At 34.2% G+C, this 26,007-nt stretch overlaps 1 protein-coding gene across 2 annotated transcripts in view; it reads left to right on the top strand.

The window, feature by feature from the left end:
* Window positions 1-26,007, top strand: part of LOC106868136 (uncharacterized) — a 49,912-nt gene that overhangs the window by 13,667 nt on the left and 10,238 nt on the right. For both annotated transcript variants that reach the window (XM_014913267.3, XM_014913268.3), the window contains exons 2-3: window positions 17,100-17,127; window positions 24,531-25,085. In XM_014913267.3, coding sequence (XP_014768753.1) covers window positions 17,100-17,127; window positions 24,531-25,085 — 583 coding nt within the window. The remainder of the gene's footprint in view (window positions 1-17,099; window positions 17,128-24,530; window positions 25,086-26,007) is intronic.

Here is a 26,007-nt window from a genome sequence, read left to right as displayed (position 1 = left end):
ATCTTTTATATCAATAATATACCTATGCTGATGTAATAACAGATTATTTATAAAGCTTGAAACACGTGTACCGCGATATCCCTTGTGTTCTGTTTTTAATTTATGTTTGATATATATATAGATATATATATATATAGTCTATATATATATAATAGTGTATATATATATATATATATATATATATATATATATATATATATATATATATATATATATATATATATATATATAGTCTATATATATATAATAGTGTATATATATATATATACATATATATATATATATATATATATATATATATAAGGATTTAAGGATTGGAGAAAACGCATGTTATAATTGCATACTTTATTCCTACATATGTTTCAAAGGATTACAACCTGTGTGATCCATAGGGATCTTTGATATTAAAATTGTAACCTTCTCATCAGGGAAAGCATGGGAATCATCTTAAACGTAAGACATTATATATATAGTCTATATATATATAATAGTATATATATATATATATATATATATATATAGTCTCTCTAGACAGAAAAAAGAAGGCTTTCCTATCCGCGTGGGATAGGAAAGCCCTCTTTTATCTGTCGAGGGCTTATATGCCCCTTTATTAGACTATTTTCCTTAGTCATTGCACGGTGATCGCCATAAGCATTAAGCTTATATAAAAATACCATTATTATTATTATTTACAGGATTGTAAATCACGGCGCCGTAATAAAGAACCATTCGCACCGAAAGCATACACACACACACACACACACACACACACACACACACACACACACACACATATGTATATATAAACAGATATATAATTATACCTACATATATAAGTATTTTATGTGACTGTTATTGTAGTAACATGTAATATATTTTCCAATATACATCACACACACAACTCGCACACAAACATAAGTGTAAGTGTGTGTGAGTGACGTATGTTGTGTATATAATGTGTACACGCATATTTATAGACATTATATACATAATGTGTATATATATATATATATATATATATATATATATATATATATATATATATATATATATATAATGTATGTATATTACGTAGAGAATGTATATAGTATTATCTATAGATAAGTATGTATATATATATGACACAAAGGCGGCGAGCTGGCAGAATCATTCGCCGGAAGAAATACTTAGCAGTATTTTCTCTGTCTTCATGTTCTGGGTTCAAATTCGGCCGAAGTCAACTTTGCTTTTCATCTTTTCAGGGTCGATAAATCAAGTATCAGTTAAGTACTAGGGTCAATGTAATCGACTTAATCCTACCCTCAAATTTCAGGCTATGTTCCTATAGTAGAAAGGATTATGTATATACGATACATATATAAATACATTACTAGCGAGTAAACCCTGGCAGCATGTGCCATAATTTTTCTAATTATTTTTAGGCGAGTGTGTAGTCGAGAGCAAGCAGACACCCTCTCGGCTCTCCCACGCACGTCACCAATAGAATAGCGTGTACGTGACATCTGGATAGATAGAGGGCTGCACAAGAATTTGGCTGGTTCTCATTTTCAGCTGACTAAACTGAAGCAACGTGAAATAAAATACACAATGAAATCGAACCAACAACCTTATAAGTTTGAAGTGATTGAGTCAACAGATTCGAATAATGTATGAAGAATATTTTTATGATCCATGTTATATTTTCCGACTGTTTACTTACTGAGTTCAAATTCCACCGATATCAGCTTTGACATTCCAACGATATCAGCTTTGACTCTCTCAGACGTCTATAAAATATAGTATCAGTCAAGTACTGGTGTCACTCATATTATCCTCTTCTCATCAAAATTGCTGGCTTTATGCCTTAATTGGATCAATAAATGTAATATCTGTGTATATTTAGCTTATGATATGTAACCTACATACAATATATATACAAAATGTATCTAACATATGTCATATATTACAAATATGTAACATATATTACACTGGAGAATTAAAGTCTTGTTGCATTGACACCAGCACTTGTTCTTACCTAATCTGAGTGCGCTGAATTCAAATCTGGAGTTAGTTTTTCGTTGTATCTTCTAGATATTTTCCAATTCAACATTCTCTTTTATTCTTGCGAAATTTGGATATTTCCAATGTTGACATGGTACATATGGGATATTTGTATTCATACTGTCTTAAAACTAGGTTCAAAACAATAGTCTTGGCAAAAATATTCTTTATGTATTCACGAAAACGCGTAGTGCATCACAATATCCAATAAAGTTGGGTAAAGGCAAAACAAAAATCACTTGTGCGGAGTTAAGTCTTTGTCACCGCTTGTCAAATCAGAAACACTTATCCATAATAGTCAAGTGTGAGTATGCACAAATACTTGTTACTTTAAATTAACATATATTTCGATATAAAGATGGCAGGCGATTCAAAACAATTGATAAGGATGGACCGCAAAGTTCAAGTAAGTTTTGTTCGAGTAAAAATTTGCGCTTGTGGGCCCTGAGTTTGAGGACTTCTTCAGAGCAATCTCGTTTGATGTTCCACCAATAGTCTGCCATCATATTTTTGTGCCATAGCCCTTGATTGCACTCTTCCATGATCATGAGGTCTTGATGAAAGAGCTTTTCCTGTTCATCGCTTACAGCCCCAAAGTTTTCAGGGAATTGACCCAAGGTGATTACTCAGAAAATGATGTTTGTGTGTGTGTGTATATATAAGAACCAGAGATCGAGGAGTGGGAAGAAATAAATATAAAAAAAACTTTCAAGGACAATAGTAGATTATATTCAATCAGAATGTGTCTCATTGTTTCTTCCGTGTGTAAATATGTACCTCCTTGCGACAATGTAAACTTTCATTTAATCAAGATACTTTTGGCCTGAAGAGTAGCCTCCGGTACACACCTCGTTTGGATATTGACCACTTCCGAGGTTCCGCTTGTTATGAAACATATCTAACCCGGATCTTATCTACCCCATTCCTAAATTATTGCATATATATATATATATATTACCGAGATGTACTTGCATAGCAAGCGACCTGATCTGAGATCGTGTGCTGGAACGAAAACAATTGCAACGTGGAAGGTGATTATAAGCTATTTAAGAAACATACAAAAACCGTTAGATTCACTTCAACATTTAAATGTTGAAGTGAATCTAACAGTTTTTGTGTGTTTCTTAAATGGCTTATAAACACCTTCCACGCTGCAATTGTTACACACACACACACACATACACACACACACATATATATATATATATATATATATATATATATATATATATATATATATATATATATATATATATATACTAGCAGAGGCACCCAGCGTTGCCCGGGATTGAAATTCTTCCTTACATATTGGAAGAAAAAAGCAAAATATGTCGTATAGAAATTTGTTATTCTAAATTCAATTTATTTTTTAATTGGGAAATCAATTCTGAATTCATAATACAAAATAACAACAACAGCAACAACAACAACAACAACAACAACAACAACAACAACAACAACAACAACAACAACAACAATAATAATAATAATAATAATAATAAATGAAAATACAAAATTTACCACTCTTATGAAAGTAGATAAATTCTATCACGTATGTTGCAGGAAATTATGTAAGAGCTTCTGGGTAAACAACATTCTTCGTTTTCTGGTTTGGAGCATAGACAAATAAGTCTTGCAAACTAACTACCTTGGAGCAACCAACAAAGTTCACCATGAGAAAAGAAAGCCAATAGATTTGAAAGACTGATCTTGAGCTTTATTAATAGGCATTGCAAAGCAAAGTCGCACTGGGAATTTTGTTGGTTTGATTGGAATTCTTGGATAGAACCATTCATTTTCATAATCACATAAAACTCTTCTCGGCATAAAAGACAAGTTCTATTTCTAATCCTACAGGAAGGGGCAATAGAAACAATATTCCAAGAAATTGAGAAATTTATGTTATTGTTTTTAAGTTGCCATACCTTTTTGGATAAACTAGTACTACTTTCTTTTCGAGGATCATTAAAAGATGATTTATGATTATTCAAACGTAATTTAAGAGGGGTCTGCATGCAACCTATATAATGAAACCTAGAGAGATCATGTGTTGTAATAGTAGCTTTATATACAACATTTTTCATTTTACAATTACCTTTAACCTCACAGGTGTTAGGGTTTCTACAGTTACAATTGTTACTAATATTGGATGTACTATTGTTATGTGTATGTGTGTTGATAGAGGTAGAGTTTGTGTAAATATGGGAATCGTTAGTAGAAGATACAGAGCTATTTGAATAATTGGGGTTAGTATTAGTAGTAGAGGAGGTTAAATTCTTATAGTATAGATTTAGTTTTCTATTGTTAAGGAAGAAATGATCCCAAAGAAGTTAGGAGAAACAGAAAAGCCAAAATCTAATTTTGATTCAACATCGTTTTTCCTCCATTTTTTAAATACTTGTTTATGGTATATTTATAACGAAATTTTTCAACTACATACATATATATACATATACATATATATATGTATATGTGTATATGTATGTATGTACATATATATGTGTGTGTATATATTTATATATATGTATATGTATATATACATACATGTGTATGTGCCTATATATGTATATTTATATGTGTATATTTATATATATATATGATTGACCGTTGACTGAACACTATTCAATTTTTTTTTCTCCGTGTTTTTCTCCTTGTCTCCGTATTCTTTCTGTTGAAGAGCGTAGCTCGAAACGCCAAAGACTTTCCGTATTCCCGAGCGTCATACTAATATATACTTTTGTTATTTACACCACCTGTCCTCGTCTGTTGTTACTATTTGTATATTCTCCCATATATATATATATGCATATGTATATATGCGTATGTATATATTTATATATATATATGTGTATATGAATATATGTATATATATATGTATATATATGTACACATATATATATAAATTAAAAACGTAAAAATAAAAACAGAACACAAAGGATTCCGCGGTACACGTGTTTCAAGCTTTTTAGTCGTTGCATCATCGTATTGGTATATAATTGATAGACGGGATGATATAAAGCTATCTTCAGCCGCAAATATATTCTTTCCCAAGTATTATATCACAAAGAAGAAGTCACCAAGAACAAGGTAAAAGAGAGAGACACATGAGAGATAAAAGGTGAGAGTCCACTTGGTATTGTCAATTGTAATATCCATTGTAATGGACAATACCAAGTGGACTCTCACCTTTTATCTCTCATGTTTCTCCCTCTTTTACTTTGTTCTTGGTGACTTCTTCTTTGTGATATAATGCTTGGGAAAGAATATATTTGCGGCTGAAGATAGCTTTATACCATCCTGTCTATCAATTATATACCAATATAATGATGCAACGATTATAAAGCTTGAAACACGTGTACCGCGGAATCCTTTGTGTTCTGTTTTTATTTTTACGTTTTTAATTTATTCTTTCACCCCGGCCACGACCTGGCATACACAGGTGCTTACAATTATCAAGTATTACCTCTAACATTTACTATATATATATACACATATATATATATATACACATATATATATATATATATATATATATATATATGTGTGTGTGTGTGTGTGTGTGTGTGTGTGTGTGTGTGTATATAATATATTCATATATATATATATATATATATATATATATATATATATATATATATATATATATATATATATATATATATATATATATGTATATATATGCCTGTATGTGTGTATATATATATATATATAACATGTATATATGCATACATACACACATACATGTACATACCTACATATATATGTATATATATACATGTATATATGGGTACACGACGTCAAAAAGTGTGAACAAAATAAGAAACGAGAACATAAAAAAACAAAAGTATGGAACACGAACTTTTTTTCGAGCAACGAAAGAACAAATAGAGAAACGAGACAGGTAATATAAAGAACATTCCCTTCATCAGTTGTCCCCTGTTTTATCTACTCCGCGTTTCGAAGGTAGAGACAAGATGCAACTTCGTTAAAACAGTGCTTCCTGCAAAGCAAATTAAATAAAATAAATTTTTTGCGGTGGGTTAAAGTAGTAACAAAAACAGGACAGTAAGAACAAAACAATAGAAACAAACGGTGAGGGCTGCAAAAATCTGACATTAGCATAATCCCCAAAACGATATACTACCTATTAAAAACATTTCCAAAACGCCACTATAGTAATGTTCTAAATTCCTCATATCTTCGGTGGGTGTTTTTCCCCTCAGTTCGACATTTATGACTGTGTTTCCATTTACCAAATGAAACTTTCGAATGCATTTACCCTGCTAGCTATATCATCAACATCACATCCACCCAAATCGAAACCATATAGTTAAACCCATAAAACTTTATTATTCTATAATAATAGCAAATGGATAAAGAAATATAGCAGTGTTCTCCATCTTTTCGACGTTAGCTTGGGATCGCAAGGACTCTGCAAAAGCTACCTCCCTAGTTGGCTTATATATTTCACGCTAAGTGCATGTTTGACACAAAATGAAAGTGAATTTCCCATTCATAAAAGGAGGTCTGTACCAAGATGATGGGTTGTTGTTATTAACAAGAATGTCCCCTACATTTGCAGATAGATTTCGGAAATATCTCCACCTTTTCTTCAAATAATTAGGATTTAAAATCCTTATCGTATAGAGTAAAAAACTGAATGAAGTTTCTAGATGTAATGCTAACCTTATCAAATAACATATTTAGCCTATATAAAAATCGTAATAAGACGCAGTTTCTTTTTTCTCTTTTTCTTTCTTTCATATAAACAAACAATCAATGCCCCTGAGAAATATTCTTTAAAATACTGGTCTAAAATACTTCACAAATAATATTTTCATTGCTTTCGATGGAAAAGGTTTTCACTGAATCAGCGTGCCACTAAATGATGTACTACTGAAAAGTAGTCAGAGAGGCAAAATATATACAAAATACAACTAATTCTTCTGACAAAGAAAGCTAAAGACATCACTTACCTGGTATAACCCAGTCTTTAAAACAACGTTTTTAAGCTCTTCGGTATACACTTCCTAAAACACTAGATACGCTATAAATTGTTCAACATAGACAGACTAAACATTTTGCTCTCAACAAAAGAAGCTCTACTCCAGCGTAAACAAATTAAGAAACAGTCACCAAAACAATACATGTTCCCCAACTAATTTCAACTGCAGTAACAGTAACTTATGTTTTCTATTACCAAAGAACTGGTTTAGAAACCTGCTCTGGATTATTATTGTATGTAGGTTTAAATGTGAGCCATTTTAAAAAGATACTACGCTTCTTTGCGCTTAAATACAGAAATAGTAAATACCCCACTTCACTACTGGCATACGCCTATCAACTAAAGACCTCTTAAACACAAATTAACATATAGTGCAAGAGATAAACCGTACAACTATAATGAAAAACAGTGTCAATTATGTACATTAGAGAAAAATTAAGTCCTGTTTGTTCAACACGCTTTATTAAACAACGTTTGTGAATTCATCTCTTCTTGCAGGCACCGCACGCATAGTTCAACCCGACATTATAAACCTACGAACATTACCAACAAGTAGAAACCCCCTCGATAGTTTAAACAAACATAATTTTTCTCGCATAAATTATGATATTTACATTTGTAATACGTTTTAACTTGCATGAATATATGTATGTCTGTCTTGCGTGTGTATACATGTATATGCATATATATGACTATATAGATATGTGTGTGTGTATGTGTGTGCGTGTATGTAATGTATGTATGTTTATAATTATACTGTATTGTATATAACATGGTATTATATTCCATGTATAGTTTTCAAACGCCCTTGTTTATAAAAATTCAAATGAACATGTAGGAGATATCCTACAATTAATTAATTAATTACTGCCTGTATTAATAATTAATTCATCTTTAGTAACAATCAGTAGGTTGTATTAACTTCAAGCGGTATAAAATATAAAAATAGATTAGCCCCATTTTGTTAAACTTCCCATGTCGTATGTTTTATAATCCACGTCAGCCCAACTAGTTTTCGTCTTCTTTTATTCGTACATTTTCTATGTATCTCCGTGTTTGACTGCATTTATTATATTTTTAAATCTTTTATTCTTTTACTTGTTTCGGTCATTTGACTGCGGCCAGGCTGGAGTACCGCTTTGAAGGGTTTTAGTCGAACGAATCGACATCAGGAGCACTTATTCTATCGGTCTCTTTGCCGAACCGTCAGGTTACAGGGACGTAAACACACCAATACCGGTTGTCAAGCGATGATGGGAAGACAAACACAGATACATACACGAACACAGATACACACACACACACATACACACGTATATGTATATATGTATATATATATAAATGTATATATATATATATATATATATATATATATATGTATATATATATATATATATATATATATATATATATATATATATATATGAACGACGGGCTTCTTTCAGTTTTCATCTACCAAATCCACTCACAAAGCTTTAGTCAGCCCGAAGCTATAATAGAAGGCAACTGCGGAAGATACCACGCAGTGGGACTAAACCCGGAACCATGTGGTTGGGAAGCAACGCCTATCTATCTATCTATCTATGCATATATATATGTATATATATATATATATATATATATATATATATGTGTGTGTGTGTGTGTGTGTGTGTGTGTGTGTGTGTGTGTGTGTGTGTGTGTGTGTGTGTGTGTGTATATTGCAAATAACAAGGTAGTCAGAATGTTGGATGATTATATAATCATCCAACATGCTGACGAAATGCTTAGCGGTATTTCGTCTGTCTTTACGTTCTGAGTTCAAATTCCGCCGAGGTCAACTTTGCATTTCATCCTTTCGGGGTCGATAAATTAAGTACCAGCTGCATACTGGCATCAATCTTATCGACTGGTCTCCTGTCCAAAAATTTCGGGCTTTGTGCTTTGAGAAGAAAAGAATATACGATATCTGTACATCACTTCAAACACTCTCTCTCTCTCCCTCTTTCTCTCTCTATGTATATAGGCGGAGGCGTAGCTGTGTGGTAAGAAGCTTCCTTCCCGACCACATGGTTCCGGATTCAGTCGCACTGCGTGGCACCTTGCGCAAATGTCTTCTACTATAGCCTCGGACCGAACAAAACCTTGTGAGCCGATTTGGTAGATAGAAACTGCAAGAGACCCGTCGTGTGTGTGTGTGTGTGTGTGTGTGTGTGTGTGCTTGCCCCACCACCACGCTTGACAACCGGTGTTGGTATGTTTACGTCCCCGTAACTTAGCGGTTTGGCAAGAGAAACTGATAGAAGTACCAGGCTTAACAAAAAATAAATACTGGGTTCGGTTAATTAGGCTAAAAATTATTCAAGACTGTGCTCAGCATGGCTGCAGTTTAATGGCTGAAACAAGTAAAAGATAACGATATATGTATGTGCGTGTCTGTACGTGTGTATGTACATATATATGTATGTATGTATTTATGTATATACATACATACATATATATATATATATATATATATATATATATATATATATATATATATATACGCACACACATACCGTAAATCCTCGAGTATAACCCGCATTTTTTTTTCCCAAAAATTTAAAGGTCAAAATCCCTAGTACCGCAGCGTACTATATATGAGGTTAAAAATGAAAAATATTTTCTAAACAATGTCCTAGTATCTATTTGCTGTCCGGCAATGTTTATTCAAACGCATTTTGTGATGTCGGGCGCGAAAATACCTTAAGCTAATACCTTAAGCTATATTTATTTTTCACTGACATTATTACTGTTATTTCTATATTTTCTGCAAACAAAGTGCACAAAAAAGCTACACGTTTGCATTATGTTATATATACAATAATAATAAAGGACGTTACCGTATATATGTTTACAAACCAGGGACGTTATATAGACCTCCTTGATTCAAGTTAGAGAAGAGGTGCGTATTATACACAAGGTTTAGGTTTTTCAGAGGTACAACACCCTAAAAATCCCCTGCGTATTATATTCAAGGGCGGACTATACTCGAGGATTTACGGTATACTTATATGTACACACTCACTCACATACATATATATATAAATATATACATATATATATATAGAGAGAGAGAGAGAATGTATGGCTATGTATATATGTGTGTGTTTATGTGTGTGTGTGCGTGCATGTGTAGGTGCATAACTAATTGCTTGGTGGTAAATTATGAGAGTACATACAAGGAGCTATTTAAACGAATATACTTTCCTCTGTGTTTACGCATAATCATCAATGAAAGGAGGAGGTGTTTCTACATGAAGCGTGTTGTTACAATGACCTTCACTTTAATAGTCAATTGAATAGTTTATCTACCAGGATGACGAAATATTAAAATATCCCACTCTGCATTTTCATTTGAAAGTTCCTTCCCCTTCCCTCGCTTTTTATGTTGTTACTTCAACCCTTTACTTCTCTGCGTCTATTACTGTTGTATAGAATGAAACTTTTTATCACATCAAAGACTGTTTTGAAACGCCAACATCGATGAGATTCGGAAGCAGTTCCTAATTTCTTTATATATGTTATATGTATAAGCATTCAAATATATATGTGCATGCCTATTGTGTGTGTGTGTGTGTGTGTGTGTGTGTGTGTGTGTGTGTGTGTGTGTGTGTGTGTGTGTGTGTGTGTGTGTGTGTGTGTGTGTGTGTGCATGTAAATATACGTATGCATGTTTAACGTATATGGGTCTGCTTATATTCGAATGTATTCATGTAAATATATATTTCAACACACACACACACACACACACACACACACATATATAAGTATACGAGGGGTGCTGAAATGTTCCTGGCTTTAAGGGAGTCGCGAAAGGCCTGCTTGGTGGCCCAACCTCTTCCCAAGTTTTTTTTAGAGGGTTAGCTTAGAAAAACTGAAGGACCGCTGCAATAAGTGTGTGAATCTAAGAGAGAAATATACTGAACAAAATCATAATTAACTGGTTCTCCTGTATTTTCTTTTAGCCAAAGCCGGGAACTTTTCAGCACCACCTCGTATGTGTGTGTGTATATATATATATATATATATATATATATATATATATATATATATATATAAACAAACAATAAATGAGTATATGCATATATACGTACAGGTATGTGCATACCGACATCCACCTGTATGTATAGGTGCATATCTGGGTACAGGACACTGCAAACAAAACGTAGACGAGAAAACACACAAGCCACATAGAGAACATTCTACTTCATCAGCTACACCCGTTTTAACACCGGCGTTTCGAAGAGCTGGGCAGGACGCATCGTTAAAACGGCTCTTCCCATATATATATATATAATATAATATAGGATAAAATCTTTATAAGAATTTATCAAGTAGTCAGCGTGAAAAAACCCCATAAGGAAAAAACCCATCGTTTTTTCCCATAAATATATATAATTTATATAAGGGCATTAACTATATAGTAATGCCTCACGCTTAGAGGGACTAAATAAGTCCCTCTAAATAAGTTTTTGACTTATTTAGTCTCTCTAAGCGTGAGGCATTCCTATATAGTTAATGCCCTTATATAAATTATATATATATATATATGTATGCATATATTTCGTTTTTGGATTTGGTTTGCAAGACTGTTTATGTGAGTTCGTGTGTTGCATATTCTGTTGTGTCTGGGGAGAGTCATTTTCTTTTTGTGCCTTATAATTTAACACACTCACTGGCAAACTTTCCAACTATTCCTTATTTTTATTTTCCTAAAATTTGAAAAGGTTGCAAGGCGCAACAAAAATTTTAGGAAAATAAAAATAAGAAATAAGTGGAAATTTTACCGGTGAGTGTGTTAAATTATAAGGCACAAAAAGAAAATGACTCTCCCCAGACACAACAGTATAATATATATATATTTATTATTTACATTATTTACATTTGACGGATATTTGTCCTCATCTTGTTTGTTGTCAACGAAAACGTTTCGGCTGATATACCCTCCAGCCTTCGTGAGGTGTCTTGGGGAAATTTCGAACCTGGGTTCTCATTCCTAACGATGTTACTATTATGGCGTAGTGGTTAAGAGCGCGGGCTACTAACCCCAAGGTTCCGAGTTCGATTCACGGCAGCGACCTGCTTAATAATAGTAATAATAATAATAATATAATAATAGTAACATCGTTAGGAATGAGAACCCAGGTTCGAAATTTCCCCAAGACACCTGACGAAGGCTGGAGGGTATATCAGCCGAAACGTTGTGTTGACAACAACAAGATGAGGACAAATATCCGTCAAATGTAAATAATGTAAATAATGTAAATAATTCGTCATCTCTTAAATATAGAAATATATATATATAGTTGAAATTTACAGAAAAACAGAAGACGAAGATAGGCGTATAAACAACAAGCAGGTGTATTGGTTTGACGCACGCGAAAGTGAGAAAGTCTTTTACGTTTCGAGCCTACGCTCTTCAAGAGAAAAGAACACGAGGAAATAAACACAGAGAGAAGAAAAAACTTTTGGAGTTAGCGGTCAATCATGGAGACTGGCGTACATATATATATATATAACTAAAACAAGTAAAAGAAAAGAAAAGAATATATATCTGTGTGTGTGTGCATACATACACACACATGTATATATATACATACACACACATGTATATATATACATACACACACACACACATATATATACATATACATCCATACACACACACACACACACACACACACACACACACATATATATATATATATATATATATATATATATATATACGTGCGTATATATATATATATATATATATATATATATATATATATATATATATATATATATATATATATATATATATATATATATATATATATATATATATATATATACATACATATATATATATATATATATATATATATAAATATAATATATATACATATATATATATATATATATGTATATATGTATATATATATGTATGTATGTATGTATGTATGTATGTATGTATACGTAACTGATTTATATTTCTAATTATATATTTTTACGAAGGTTTTAGATCCTGTTCTCTGCTTATTCAGTCCTAACACGTGTATATCGTTTATTTAAATTTATTCATATTCTTACATACCTGTAACAGTTTTCGGCAAGACTTCCGCCCATCCCCCGAAAAACACCCTTTTTACAACTTTTTTTCTTTTTTTCGACACAGCTTTTCGGCTATGAGGAACACGAATCTGCAAAAAAAAAAAAAAATGGCGAAAATCGACATTTCTAAATTTGTAACATAATTTAAGGCATTTCAAATTTAATTTTAAAGAGTCTTTGTATTCTTTTCTTCTGCTTACTATTTTTTTATCTTTCCCAACATTAGCTAACCATAAAGCTTTTGTTTGAGAGTGCGCTCATCATCCATACGGAAAGATGGCCTGTCCATCATAGTTGATTCGTTCTAAGCATGGCTTGGTTTCATGTAATCCTAGCTTCAGTGTTAAGGAAAGAGTGAGGACCTGTTTATTCTGAGTATGTGGCGGAGGCATTTCTGGTGAGATTTTTCTGACATTTTTACATAACATATATATATAGTCCAAGTTTCGGAAGAACGCAGCAGTGCAGAAAGAACAAATGAGACATTCCATGATCTTAGTGTCAATTTTATATAGCTCTGTGACCAGACTTTAGATTCTAGGCTGCCAAAGGATCTGCAAAAGATCCATTCTTCGTCTTACCATAACACCAAATCTACTTCGATGTCATAGATTGGACATAGTTTAAAATTAGGAGTTAGTGCAGAGATTTTTCTCTTAATAAGAAACCAATGGTAGCCTTATCCCATTAAAAACAGAAAAAAAAAGAATTTTTATCAACCAATGCAGTGTTAAGCCCTCATTTACATTGTTCGATATTAATTTGATCGCTCCGAGTATTTTTTTTATCTCTATAACTAGTGTCGGTTGCGTCCTCCACCTTATTAAAACTTAAACTCCTACAAATTATTGTGCCGTCGATGACTGCATTGGTCAACAAGTCCTGAAATACAATATCACAGTAATAGTACTAACCTTGTTCCCATTCATTTCAAAGGTAGCGAGGAACTCTCTACTGCAAAGGAGAAACCCTAATCGCTTTTCGATATTTTTTTTTCTTTTAACAGAATCATTACAAGAGTGAGCTTTGACTAAGATACTTTTCAGCAGAGTGTTGAAACAGTAAGATATATCTTCAGGATAACTTGGCTACTATTTATAGCATGTCGAGCAACCACCTAAAGGCTCCCTCGATAATATGTAATAGTTTATTTTTATTTATTTATCTCGGGTTGGATACAAGTGACGAGGCATACTGTCAAAATAATGAACACACATAAACATGCAATAAACATACACACACATGCCTATATACCATTTATATTAGTAATAAATGAAAATAAAATAAAAAAACGAGGCGTATACACATTTTTAGTAACACGACGCGAATATGGAGGAGAGTAAAGCATGCGTTTGCATAATATAGACTCCTGTACATACTCGATATATCCTTTCTTTTGATATGAATCCTTGTTTATAAAGGAAATGTCTAGTTATAATTATATAAACACATCTCGTCTTCATCAACAGGTGATAGCGATCATGAATGGCTGTTACTGATATTTATGCATGCCGATTATATCAAAAATTATGAAACGCCAGAATCACTACCATGGCCAACCGAAGATTCAAAACGATATAAATTGCAAATTTGACAATAAATTATTTCTGTTATTTTATAGGTTATGGGAATTTGGGATATATATGTCTACAGCATAAACTTCTGAGTTAATGAGTATATTAGATGCCTTTTATTTGTGGTGTTTATTTCTTGGAAGCGCGCTCCGCGTATTTGCTATGCAGCTGTAATTTATCTTTGAATCTAGCTGGAAAAACAGTTAAGGATATTTGTGTTCTGTGAAAAAACGTTTCCAAACTAAGCATAAGAAATTATTGGCAAAATATAGAGAGATCGATGGATGGGACGAAAACCAGTAGATTATTTATAAACAAACTGTATATACGTAGGCGCGGGAGTGGCTTTGTGGTAAGAGGCTTGCTTCCCAACCACATGGTTCCGGGTTCAGTCCCACTGCGTGGCACCTTGGGCAAGTGTCCTAATATAGCCACGGGCTGGCCAAAGCCTTGTGAGTGGATTTGGTTGGTAGAAACTGAAAGAAACCCGTCTTATATATATATATATATATATATATATATATATATATATATGTATGTATGTATTTGTGAGTCTGTGTTTGCCCCACCACCCATCGCTTGACAACCGATGTTGGTGCGTTTACGTCCCTGTAACTTAGCGGTTTGATAAAAAGAAACCGATAGAATAAGTACTAGGCTTACAAAGAATAAGTCCTGGAGTCGATTTGTTCGACTAAAGTGGGTGCTCCAGCATGGTCGCAGTCAAATCACTGAAACAAGTAAAAGAATAAAAGAATACTTCAGAATAGCGGATTCGATTTTGTTTCGAAAGTGACACAAGTATACACTGAAAGCCACAACTGCGGCAAAACACGTATCTGTTACTCTAAATTTGAATATACTGTCTCAAGGGGTTTTTCAATCCAATATTTATATGCTATTATGCTATTATTTATAGCATTTAAGTTCTTCGAGATACAGTTCCAAAAAGAATTATTTCATGTTCTACCGAAAGTTTATAAAATCGTATGACGTCACTATGTATACATACATACACACACACACACACACACACACACACACATATATGTGTATGTATTTATATATGACGGGCTTCTTTCAGTTTCCGTCTACCAAATCCACTCCCAAGGCTTTTGTTGGCCCGAGGCTATAGAAAAAGACTCAGGCCCAAGGTGTCACGCAGTGGGACTGAACCCGGAATCATGTGGATGATAAAGCATATATATATATATATATATATATATATATATATATATATATACATGCACACGCATTCACATGTGTGTGTGTGTGTGTGTGTGTGTGTGTGTGTGTGTGTGCGTGCGTGTGTGTATAAATACATCTTTATGTTTGTGTGCACATCATCCGCTTTAATTAGAGTGAAACCCTAATAATGCATTCATAGTAGATTTTACTTTCAAAATTATGTCTGAGCAAGATTAAACAAGATTTCTAATAGAAACTTAATTAAGATGACTGCACAACTGATTTGTCATTAGCCCACATTGATTCATATTCTTTTGTACTCTAGGCACAAGGCCCGAAATTTTGGGGGAGGTAGCCAGTCGATTAGATCTACCCTCAGTACGCAACTGGTACTTAATTTATCGACCCCGAAAGCATGAAAGGTAAAGTCGACCTTTGAACTCAGAACGTAAAGACAGGCGAAATACCGCTAAGTATTTCGCCCGGCGTGCTAACGTTTCTTATTTCTTTATTGCCCCCAAGGGGCTAAAAATAGAGGGGACAAACAAGGACAGACAAAGGGATTAAGTCGATTACATCGACTCCAGTGCGAAACTGGTACTTAATTTATCAACTCCGAAAGGATGAAAGGCAAAGTCGACCTCGGCGGAATTTGAACACTGAACGTAACGGCAGACGAAATACCGCTAAGCATTTCGTCCGGCGAGCTAACGTTTCTGCCTGCTCGCCGCTTTCACATCTATTCATATTGTATCATATGGTATATACGGAGAGATTTTTCGACTACATTTTCTATTTCTGAAAACGGATTTTCAGCCAGCGCCTCTATGGCTTCTTGGTCTCTGCATAATAGATTTCTCAACACGTTTAAAAGTAATTATAAATTTGAATTTAACGTCTAATTAATTCATTTATAATTTTGTTTTTTATGTGTATATGTGTTATGTAAACGTGTGTATGTATGTATGTACGTCCATGTATTTTAATATATGTGCGTGGATGTCTATTTATGTGTGTGTATGCATGCATGTATATGTATGCATATACAGGTATTTATATCTGTTTGTGGATGTGTATTTGTATGTATGTATGTATGTATGTAAATATACTTATCTATACTATACGCGTATATATCGTTGTCATTGACATTCATTGTTTTTTATCTTCTACTTCAGATTATTGTCAAGGCCTTTCCAAAAACCCGTAAGTAACTCGAGATTATTTTAATTCCTTTGAAGGTTTTGTTATGCTTTTCTCTCTTTCTTTTTTCAAAAAGAATAAATTCATGCTCTTAAAAAGCAATTTTTCTTTGCTTTTTTTATTCATTGTTTTTTCTACTTTTCCTCCTATTTCTTATTTGTTTTCCGTATTATTTTTTACTATATCAATTCTGATATCGCTTACAGTCCAGTATGCTTTGAAGATATACTATACATTAGTTTCGATGCACAATACGTACCTTTTGATAAACTATTTTTATTACATTTCCTCGTATTTTTTTTTATATTTGATTCTTTTTTCATTTGGTCTGTCTCAAAAAAGATGCTAAAACCTTGGCTTCAATAGGTTCTCTGAGATTTGTGTGATCAAGCCAACGGCTGCAGGAAAGACGTGTAGAGGAGGGGTATAAAATTTCAGTGGGATGGTAATCTGGAAAGGAAGAACTGGGTGAGAGGAGAAGACATGAATAAGTTTAGACTTCCTGGGTGGAGGCGGTACGAAACCAGCCAGTTGCAAGAAACTGAAAGCACTGTAGTGTAAAGTTCTTTATATATGTAATTTTCTTTTATTAGGCTTTATCAATCCAAATTGTTGGGACATTGCCCATACTTTGCAGGCCTTTCCAAACTAGCGAGATTGATAACGTTAATATTCAGTTTGGACGTCTATACGTTCGTGTCTACATCCGGTTAGTGCTGACGGGAAGGGAATTATAAAAGGTTGTGGCTCTGCGAATAAATGTTTGAATAAGTGGTTTAAAGCCCGATGTGGTAAGCAGTAAAGATGGTGAGAGAAAGGAAGATTGTTGTATACGGTTAGCTGGTTAAGCGCATCAGTGACCGTATTTCATGAAGGAATAAAGAAACTAAACAACAGGTCCCGGAGCCCGAGTAGTCGTGAGAGTATTGGAGTGAGCTTTTTTTTACCAATCGACGATCTGATTTTTAGAATGCGATCCAATATGTTTCCATATGTGAAAAAAATATCATCGTACAAGTGTGAGCGGTATGAGTGACAGTTTAATATTGGTTTTACTTGAGTTTTTTCAGAGGGTCAGCAACTCGTCAGAGTTGAAGTACACTTTTTCCGTAAAGGATATGTCTAATGCTTGGGATGCTATACTTGAGTGACTGTCATCTGAGATCACCAGACGTTGCAGCAAATTTAAGTATTTTAATTGTATACTTTTCATCTGTAGGGTTTATATGATATAAGATTGTTTCCTGTGTATATATATCATAGTGTAAAGCTTTTGAAAAACAACGCCTTCAAAGTCTATTAACAAAGGTAGTGCAACTTGTATGAGGTGTTTAGATCGCGTATGCAAGACACCTGTGTGTGGAAGTTAAAGAAATGTGGTCACCATGTGCAGAGGAGTTAATGTTGCTAAAAGTGATGGGAACGGTTATTCATTCGTAATAGAGATTATATGCATTCAGGTTAGCTAGGAAGTTGTCTACGTGTTGTCTACTTTGCTAATATTAAGTAAAATATTGCTTTACTAAGCTCTTTATGTACGTGATGGTAAAATAAGAGGAGTGGGGAAGGAAAGTTTGAAATAAGTTTGTGTGTGTGCGTGTGTGTGTGCAGTTTTATGCAGTATGAAGTTCAGATATAACATGTACGGTGACTTCACTAGCGGGGGTGTAAATTTCAGGGCCATCTTATTTCAGGAGTGGTTATTAGAGGAATTCTGCCAAGTTGTTACAGACCTTTTTAGTAAGAAACTTTTCTGCAGTTCAAGTGCAGAGATAGTTTACAGACTGTTTAGTGTCTACAGTTGAGGCGTAAAGGGGCATATTTAGGAGGATGCAGTAAACTGCTTAGTTACCAGGGTGGTTTCCATATAACTTTGTTCCGTTAGCTAACATGAAATTTTGGAAAACGCGTTGGGGGTGGCTGTTCAGTTGTGTGCTGTTTTGCCTAGATTAGGAAGTAGTCAGTCGAACAGATGGGCACAAAAATAATTATGGTTGTGTGGGGGCGAGGCAGAGCTTGAGGATGAGAAAAAGAATACTGGGGACAAGAAAAAGTATGGAAAAAAAAGAAGTAAGAAAAAGAACAGTTATTTGGAATAGCGCTATGATAGTCTCTCTGTCACAAATGAAGGACTTGAGGCAGTCAAGTAACTATTGATGGATAAGTGGAGACAGAAAATAAAGTCAACAAAATGGGTGACAGAGATGTTTAGCCAGAGAAAGTGGATGTTTTCATTGTTGATACACCAGGCGTGGCATATACATTTACTCGTTATTTAAACATAAATTACCTATTGTTCAAACATAAATTGAAACATTCTTTTTCACAAAACTAGTTGCAAATGTTGTGTAACTCTTCCTAACATTCTATTGTTTTATTGCTTTATTGGTTATCCTTAATTAAATATGGTGACTCATACAAACCGTGAACAAATTGTAACTTTGAAAATGGCTGGTATAAAGAACTGTGAGGTGATAAAACAGTTGAATGTTTGCAGAAAAACTGTTTTTAATGTACGAAAAATGTTTCAAGAGGGGCAAATAACTTCACCAAACCCAATTCCAGAAAGAAACCGTTCTGTTCGTATCAGAAGGATAATTGAAACCGCCAATAAGAGGATGAAGGAAAATTCAAAAAAGAGCATGAAGAAAATGGCAAAAGAGCTAAATATTTCGGATAAGGGTTACGGGGGAAAGTGAAAGCGGATTTAAGGCTAAAACCATACAAGTTTCGACAATGACAGCTCCTCTCAAGTGCCTCCAAGTAAAAACAGCTTGACAAGGGGGGAAAAAAAGTTTGAAGGGCGACACAGCGTACTGTAGACAAATTCTTCGTTTGGTCGGACGAGGTTTTCAACTTGGAGGTTGTAAATCAACCACTAAAAAGATTGGATTTACGCCACTTCACTAGAAAACATTCCTGAGGATGTCAGATCACAATTCAAGCAGCAAAAACCTACTGGTGTCCTAGTTTGGGCTCCCTTTACGTTTAATGGTTCGAAATCACCCTTGGTGTTCGTTGAAAAAGTTGTGAAAGTGAAGAGCAGAGTTTACCAGCAAATGTGTTGTCCTGATTGTCAGTCACATTTGGAAGTCGCTATGAATTCACTAAAGCCGGAGAACCCGCAAACTAGTTAACACAGAACTAGTCCAAGAGACATTTCCGGAGATTTTTTGATAAGTTCATTTGGCCTCCACCAAGTCTTGATAGTAATCCTATGGATTTGCGATATGGCCCATATTAGAGAGGGATAGTTCACGCATCTCATAGGTATGCCAGACCTGAAAGAGTCTCTTAAGGTGTTGTGGTCCAATTTAAGCGAAAAGGTGATTGAAAGAGTCGTGAACTTCAGTTGAAAAAATATTAAGGGCTGTGCTGAAAGCAAAGGGTGGCCATTTTGAATTGTAAGGTGTGGTTGTATGGTAAGAAGCTTGCTTCCCAACCACATAGTTCCGGGTTCAACCCCACTGCGTACCACTTGGGAAAGTGTCTTCTACAATAGCCTTGAGTGGATTTAGTATACGGAAACTGAAAGAAGCTCCTCATATATATATATATATATATATATATATATATGTGTGTGTGTGTGTGTGTGTGTGTGTGTGTGTGTGTGTGTGTGTGTGTGTGTGTGTGTGTGTGTGTGTCTGTGTTTGTCCCCCTGTCATTGCTTGAAAACCGATACTCCTGCGTTTATGTCCCCATAATTTAGCGGTTCGGCAAAAACATACCGATAGAATAAGCACTAAGCTTACAAAGAATAAGTCCTGGGGTCGATTTGTTCAACTAAAACCCTTTAAGGTGGTGCTCCAGCATGGCCGTAGTCAAATGACTGAGACAAGTAAAAGAATAAAAGCATAAAAGAATAAAATATTGTCAATAAATATAACGATTTGCCTATAAACTTTCATGAAACTTTTTATTTTATGATAAAATGAATAATAGTAAATGTATATGTAGCACCCAAAACAATAAATAGGAATCAATGGTAGGCTGAGTGAGCTCTACATGCACAAAGACAAAACCTTTGGGAGTAAAGTTGGAATATAGTGTGATCTACACGGAGAAGAATACTTTATATATATACTAGCAGAGATACCCGGCCTTGCTCGGGATTAAAATGGCATAGATTTTTTTTACTTTACTTGTTTCAGTCATGTGACTGCAGCCATGGTGGAGCACCGTCGTTGGTCGAAGAAATCAACCACAGGATTTATTCTTTGTAAGCCTAGTACTCATTCTGTCAGTGTCTTTTACGAAACCGCTAAGTTACAGGAATGTAAACACAGCAGTGAAGGATCACCATCGCTATAAGGGGACTTAACTCATGCTCCAACTTTAAAATTGTTATAAGTTTTGGTTTAAAATTATTTTTAATACAAAAATTCACGTCTTAGGAAGCAATAAAAAAAATAATATATATATATATATATATATATATATATATATATATATATATATATATATATTAGAAAAAATAATAAGGTACTCAGAGATCTGGATGGTTGTACATTTACAGATTTTAATTAATATGTCACATGTTTTTATAAATCATATGTTAGCGCTTGCATCTACTCTAATAATAGACTTAATAGATTAGACTATTAGAGTAGATGCAAGCGCTAAAATATGATTTATAAAAACATGTGACATATTAATAAAAATCTGTAAATGTACAACCATCCACATCTCTGAGTACCTTATTATTTTCTAATATATAATACCTGTACATCACCTCCAAACCTTCTAATATATATATATATATATATATATATATATATATATATATATATATATATATATATATATATATATATATATATGATAAAACGGTGCTGTGGTGTTTTTAGCTAGGTTTTAGCTATCCCAAGCATTCAGACCATGTGTCTTATTTTAGGATGATACAGTATTCGTGTGATCTATTCCCCCCGGCTCCATCAGAAAGAAGAGAAGTGCACTAATCGCCAGGGAGTTTTCGATAGCAACGGTATCCAATTAAAAGTTTACGATCAGATAGAACATGGGCTGGAATCCGCAGTAGGCTGTCTTATAAGCTGGTGCATATTCCTGTATTCTCATCATGCTTAGTTCGTAACTAGTAACCCAACCAACACAGAATTTCGAAAAGCTTACTGGCAGCCACTGATTTCCCTCAGGACTATACACACGTGGAACGACATGGTAGTTAGCAGCAACTCATAAGTTATTGTTTCCTCTTCCCCTTCTTGTCTTCCTACCACCAAACGATAAAACTAATAAACATATTTATGTTTATTAGCTTTATCTGTCAGGGATATAATTAAGTTCTTTCGAAACGGTTCGGTTCTTCTACGTTACTGCGATTATTAAAAAAAAACAAAAACACAACGTTTTGCTGATATTTCATTTTATATACTTTATGTCAAATTTGTGTTTACATATACATATTTAGTAAGTGTACGTGTGTGTGTGTGTGTGTGTGTGTGTACATGTATGTGAATGTGTGTGTGTTTGTGCTTTGTGTTAGTATTTGTATGCGTGTGCGTGCGTATTTCTGAGTGCGTGTGCGCGCATGTGAATATGCGTATCTATGTGTTTGTGTGTATATGTATGTTTGTGTATGTGTGTACGTTTGTTTGTGTATGTGTGTATGTATGTGTGTGAGCATGCGTGTAAGCGTGTGTGCGTTTGTGTGCGTGCTATAACATTCTGGCGTTGTTGACTTTCAATTGGATAAATCATACCGAAAATGCAGTCTTATATTAGTCTTAATTAGTTTACCATCATTTGTTGATTCCTGCCAGTCATTCAGTTCATGTTACATATGGCATTCCTCGTGTATCGCATATGGTATTCGAGGGTGGTTTGTTTAGTATTGAATTATTAGAAATCATTTATAATTAATCAAATATTGGTCTCTTTTTGACTAGACACTAAGACTATATTTTAGAGAAGGTGACGCGGTTAGTTTTCTTGTGACGCAAATGAATTGGTTTCCATAGAAATCAAAAGTATTTCGAGAATTCGACTCAAATTCATTAATCTAGAGAACTCACTAATAACATATTTCTTTTGCCAAAGCATATAAATAGTTTTCAAAAGCTAAGAATTTTAGTTGTTTAGGTTAGCCTAACAGAAATCCAATACAACAATTTTAGATGAAATCATAAAATGATTTGAGCTCGAAATGATTTTGGATATGAAAATATCTGGGAATTATTACTTAGCTATGAGAACTCTGTCTCGGATTAGTTTTATTATTTTTTTTACCTTATTATTTATTTGTTTGTTTGTTTGTTTGTTTGTTTTTTGTCTGATTGTTTGTTTATTTGCCCGTGCATTTTGCATCTCATTTGAAATATTGTTCCACATTTAAAACTCTAAGTTGGAACCCTAAAGCCCTCGATTTAATCATTATTGCATATACTATTGGTACTTATTTCACCGATTCTATTATAATATACAATGAAATTTAAATACTGTCTGTTGATCTACGCTTTTGTGGGTAAAATATCCAATGAATTTAAAAGAAAACAATCTACACAAACTTTTCCCCGCAGTAAAATTGAAGTTATTTGAAAGCCAACGAAAATTCGCCAACTTTTAGAATGCTGCTGCTACTGCTGCTGCTGCTGCTGCTGCTGCTGCGGCTGCGGCTGCGGCCGAGAGTTTTGCTCTGTGTGAGAAAGAGAGGCAGGATGGGGGGGCCACGTGCCCAAGCGTTTGTGATGAGTGTGTGTGCGTGAGAGAGAGAGAGAGAGAGAGAGAGAGAGAGAGAGGAGAGAGAGAGAAGAGAGAGACTGTGTAGTGTACCATACGAAGCAAAACAGGTTCTGGTCGCTAGTGTAGTTTTCTGACGGCCCGCTACTGACTCAACTTTCAGTTCTTTTTAAGTACCGTTAACACTTTTAATAGAAACAAAAGAATGATAACTAGATTTAGTCATGAACGGCATTAGGTGTAAAAAAAAAATTACTGTCTGGAAGTGAGTTTGCTACAAGATATGACTATTTGAACTGCAGTGTAAAGCATCGGCGTCTAGAATTTTGTGCTAGTACAACCATTTGAGATTGTTGTAAATTGTTTCTCAATGCAAAAGACTTATTGAAAAACAGAGCTGTTAGCAATAATACTGAACAAATAAATGCTGATTTGGTTTTAGAAGAGATATAAAGCCGATCTTTTTTAAAGTGGGGTCGATATAATCAAGTGAATCATTTTTATTTTATTACTGGCTTTTATTTTTATCGATCCGCCAAGATAAAAAAAGTAAATTCAATCTCTGCAATATTTGAAGGCATAAGTTTAAAGGACGTAATTAATTCAATTCTGCAAGTTATATATATTTGATAAATATCCGCACTTTTCTCTTAACGAATTTAATAATATCCATTTTGTTTCACTAATTTTTTTTTTTTTTTTTTTTTTAGAATGTGTTGGAAAAGAAACCGACATCATGTTTATTTTGGATTCTTCTTCAAGTATCTGGCCAAAGGATTATGAGCGGCTTCTGAAATTTCTACAGGAATTCGTAGATACTTTTGAAGTAGGTATGAATAAAATGCGCATGGGTGTTGTAACATACAGTAAAAAAGCCCATTTGGAATTTCCTATTGGACGATATGTTACCAAAGAAAAATTGCAGAAAGCTATTGGTAAAATTCGTTACCGAAGTGGTTGGACAAATACAGCAGCAGCTCTAAAACTTGTTAATGAGCAATTTCAGTCATTAGTCAAAAGCAACGCCACTTTGGTCACAATAGTTATCACAGATGGTAATTCTCGTTCCCACAAAAAGACAAAAGCAGAAGCAGAAAAGCTCCATCGACTTGGTATAAAAGTCTATGCTGTCGGAATCGGTAAAAAATATCATTTAAAGGAATTAAAAGTTATTGCAAGTGACCCAGAAAATGGTGTCTATAGATTTTTCAATTATAAATCTTTGGAGTCTATTGGGAAAAACTTCTTCATAAAGTCTTGCAAAGGTAATTTAATATATATTTTTTTTTAATATCTTTGATCTCTTACTTGTTTCAGTTAATAGATTGCTGCCATGATGGGGCACTGCATTGAAGGATTTAATCGAACAAACCAACCCCAATACTCATATTTTTGTGGGGTATTTTAAAGCCTGGTACTTATTCTATCGGTCTCTTACGGGCACGTAAACAAGGCAACACTAGTTGTCAAGCGGTGATGCGAGAAAAACACATACACGCGCGTGCACACACATACACACGCATACACACACACACACACACACACACACAAGCACGCACATAAACACACACACACACACACACACACACACACTCACACACATATTTATACACACGACGGGCTTCTTTCAGCTACCGTCTACCAAATCCATTCACAAGGCTTTGGTCGACTCAGGGTTATCGTAGGAAACACTTGCCCAAGGTATCATTAGACTGAACCTGGAACCATGTGGTTGAGGAGGTATCTTTTTACAACACAGCCATGCCTGAATATTTCATTTTACCATTTAAATTCCTGATGGAGAATAGATCTATCGAATTACAAATTTAGTAGTAAGTAGGTGTGTTAAGGAGGCGCAATGGCCCAGTGGTTAGGGCAGTGGACTCGCGGTCATAGGATTGCAGTTTCGATTCCCAGACCGGGCGTTGTGAGTGTTTATTGAGCGAAAACACCTAAAGCTCCACGAGGGTCCGGCAGGGGATGGTGGCGAACCCTGCTGTACTCTTTCACCACAACTTTCTCTCACTCTTACTTCCTGTTTCTGTTGTGCCTGTAATTCAAAAGGTCAGCTGTGTCACGCTGAATATCCCCGAGAACTACGTTAAGAATACACGTGTCTGTGGAGTGCTCAGCCACTTGCACGTTAATTTCACGAGCAGGCTGTTCCGTTGATCGGATCAACTGGAA

The sequence above is a fragment of the Octopus bimaculoides genome, chromosome 4, assembly GCF_046866305.1.
Source record: "Octopus bimaculoides isolate indiv1 chromosome 4, ASM4686630v1, whole genome shotgun sequence".
Taxonomy (NCBI): domain Eukaryota; kingdom Metazoa; phylum Mollusca; class Cephalopoda; order Octopoda; family Octopodidae; genus Octopus; species Octopus bimaculoides.
The sequence above is the reverse complement of the archived record's forward strand: the minus strand, read 5'-3'. Positions and strand labels throughout refer to the sequence as shown.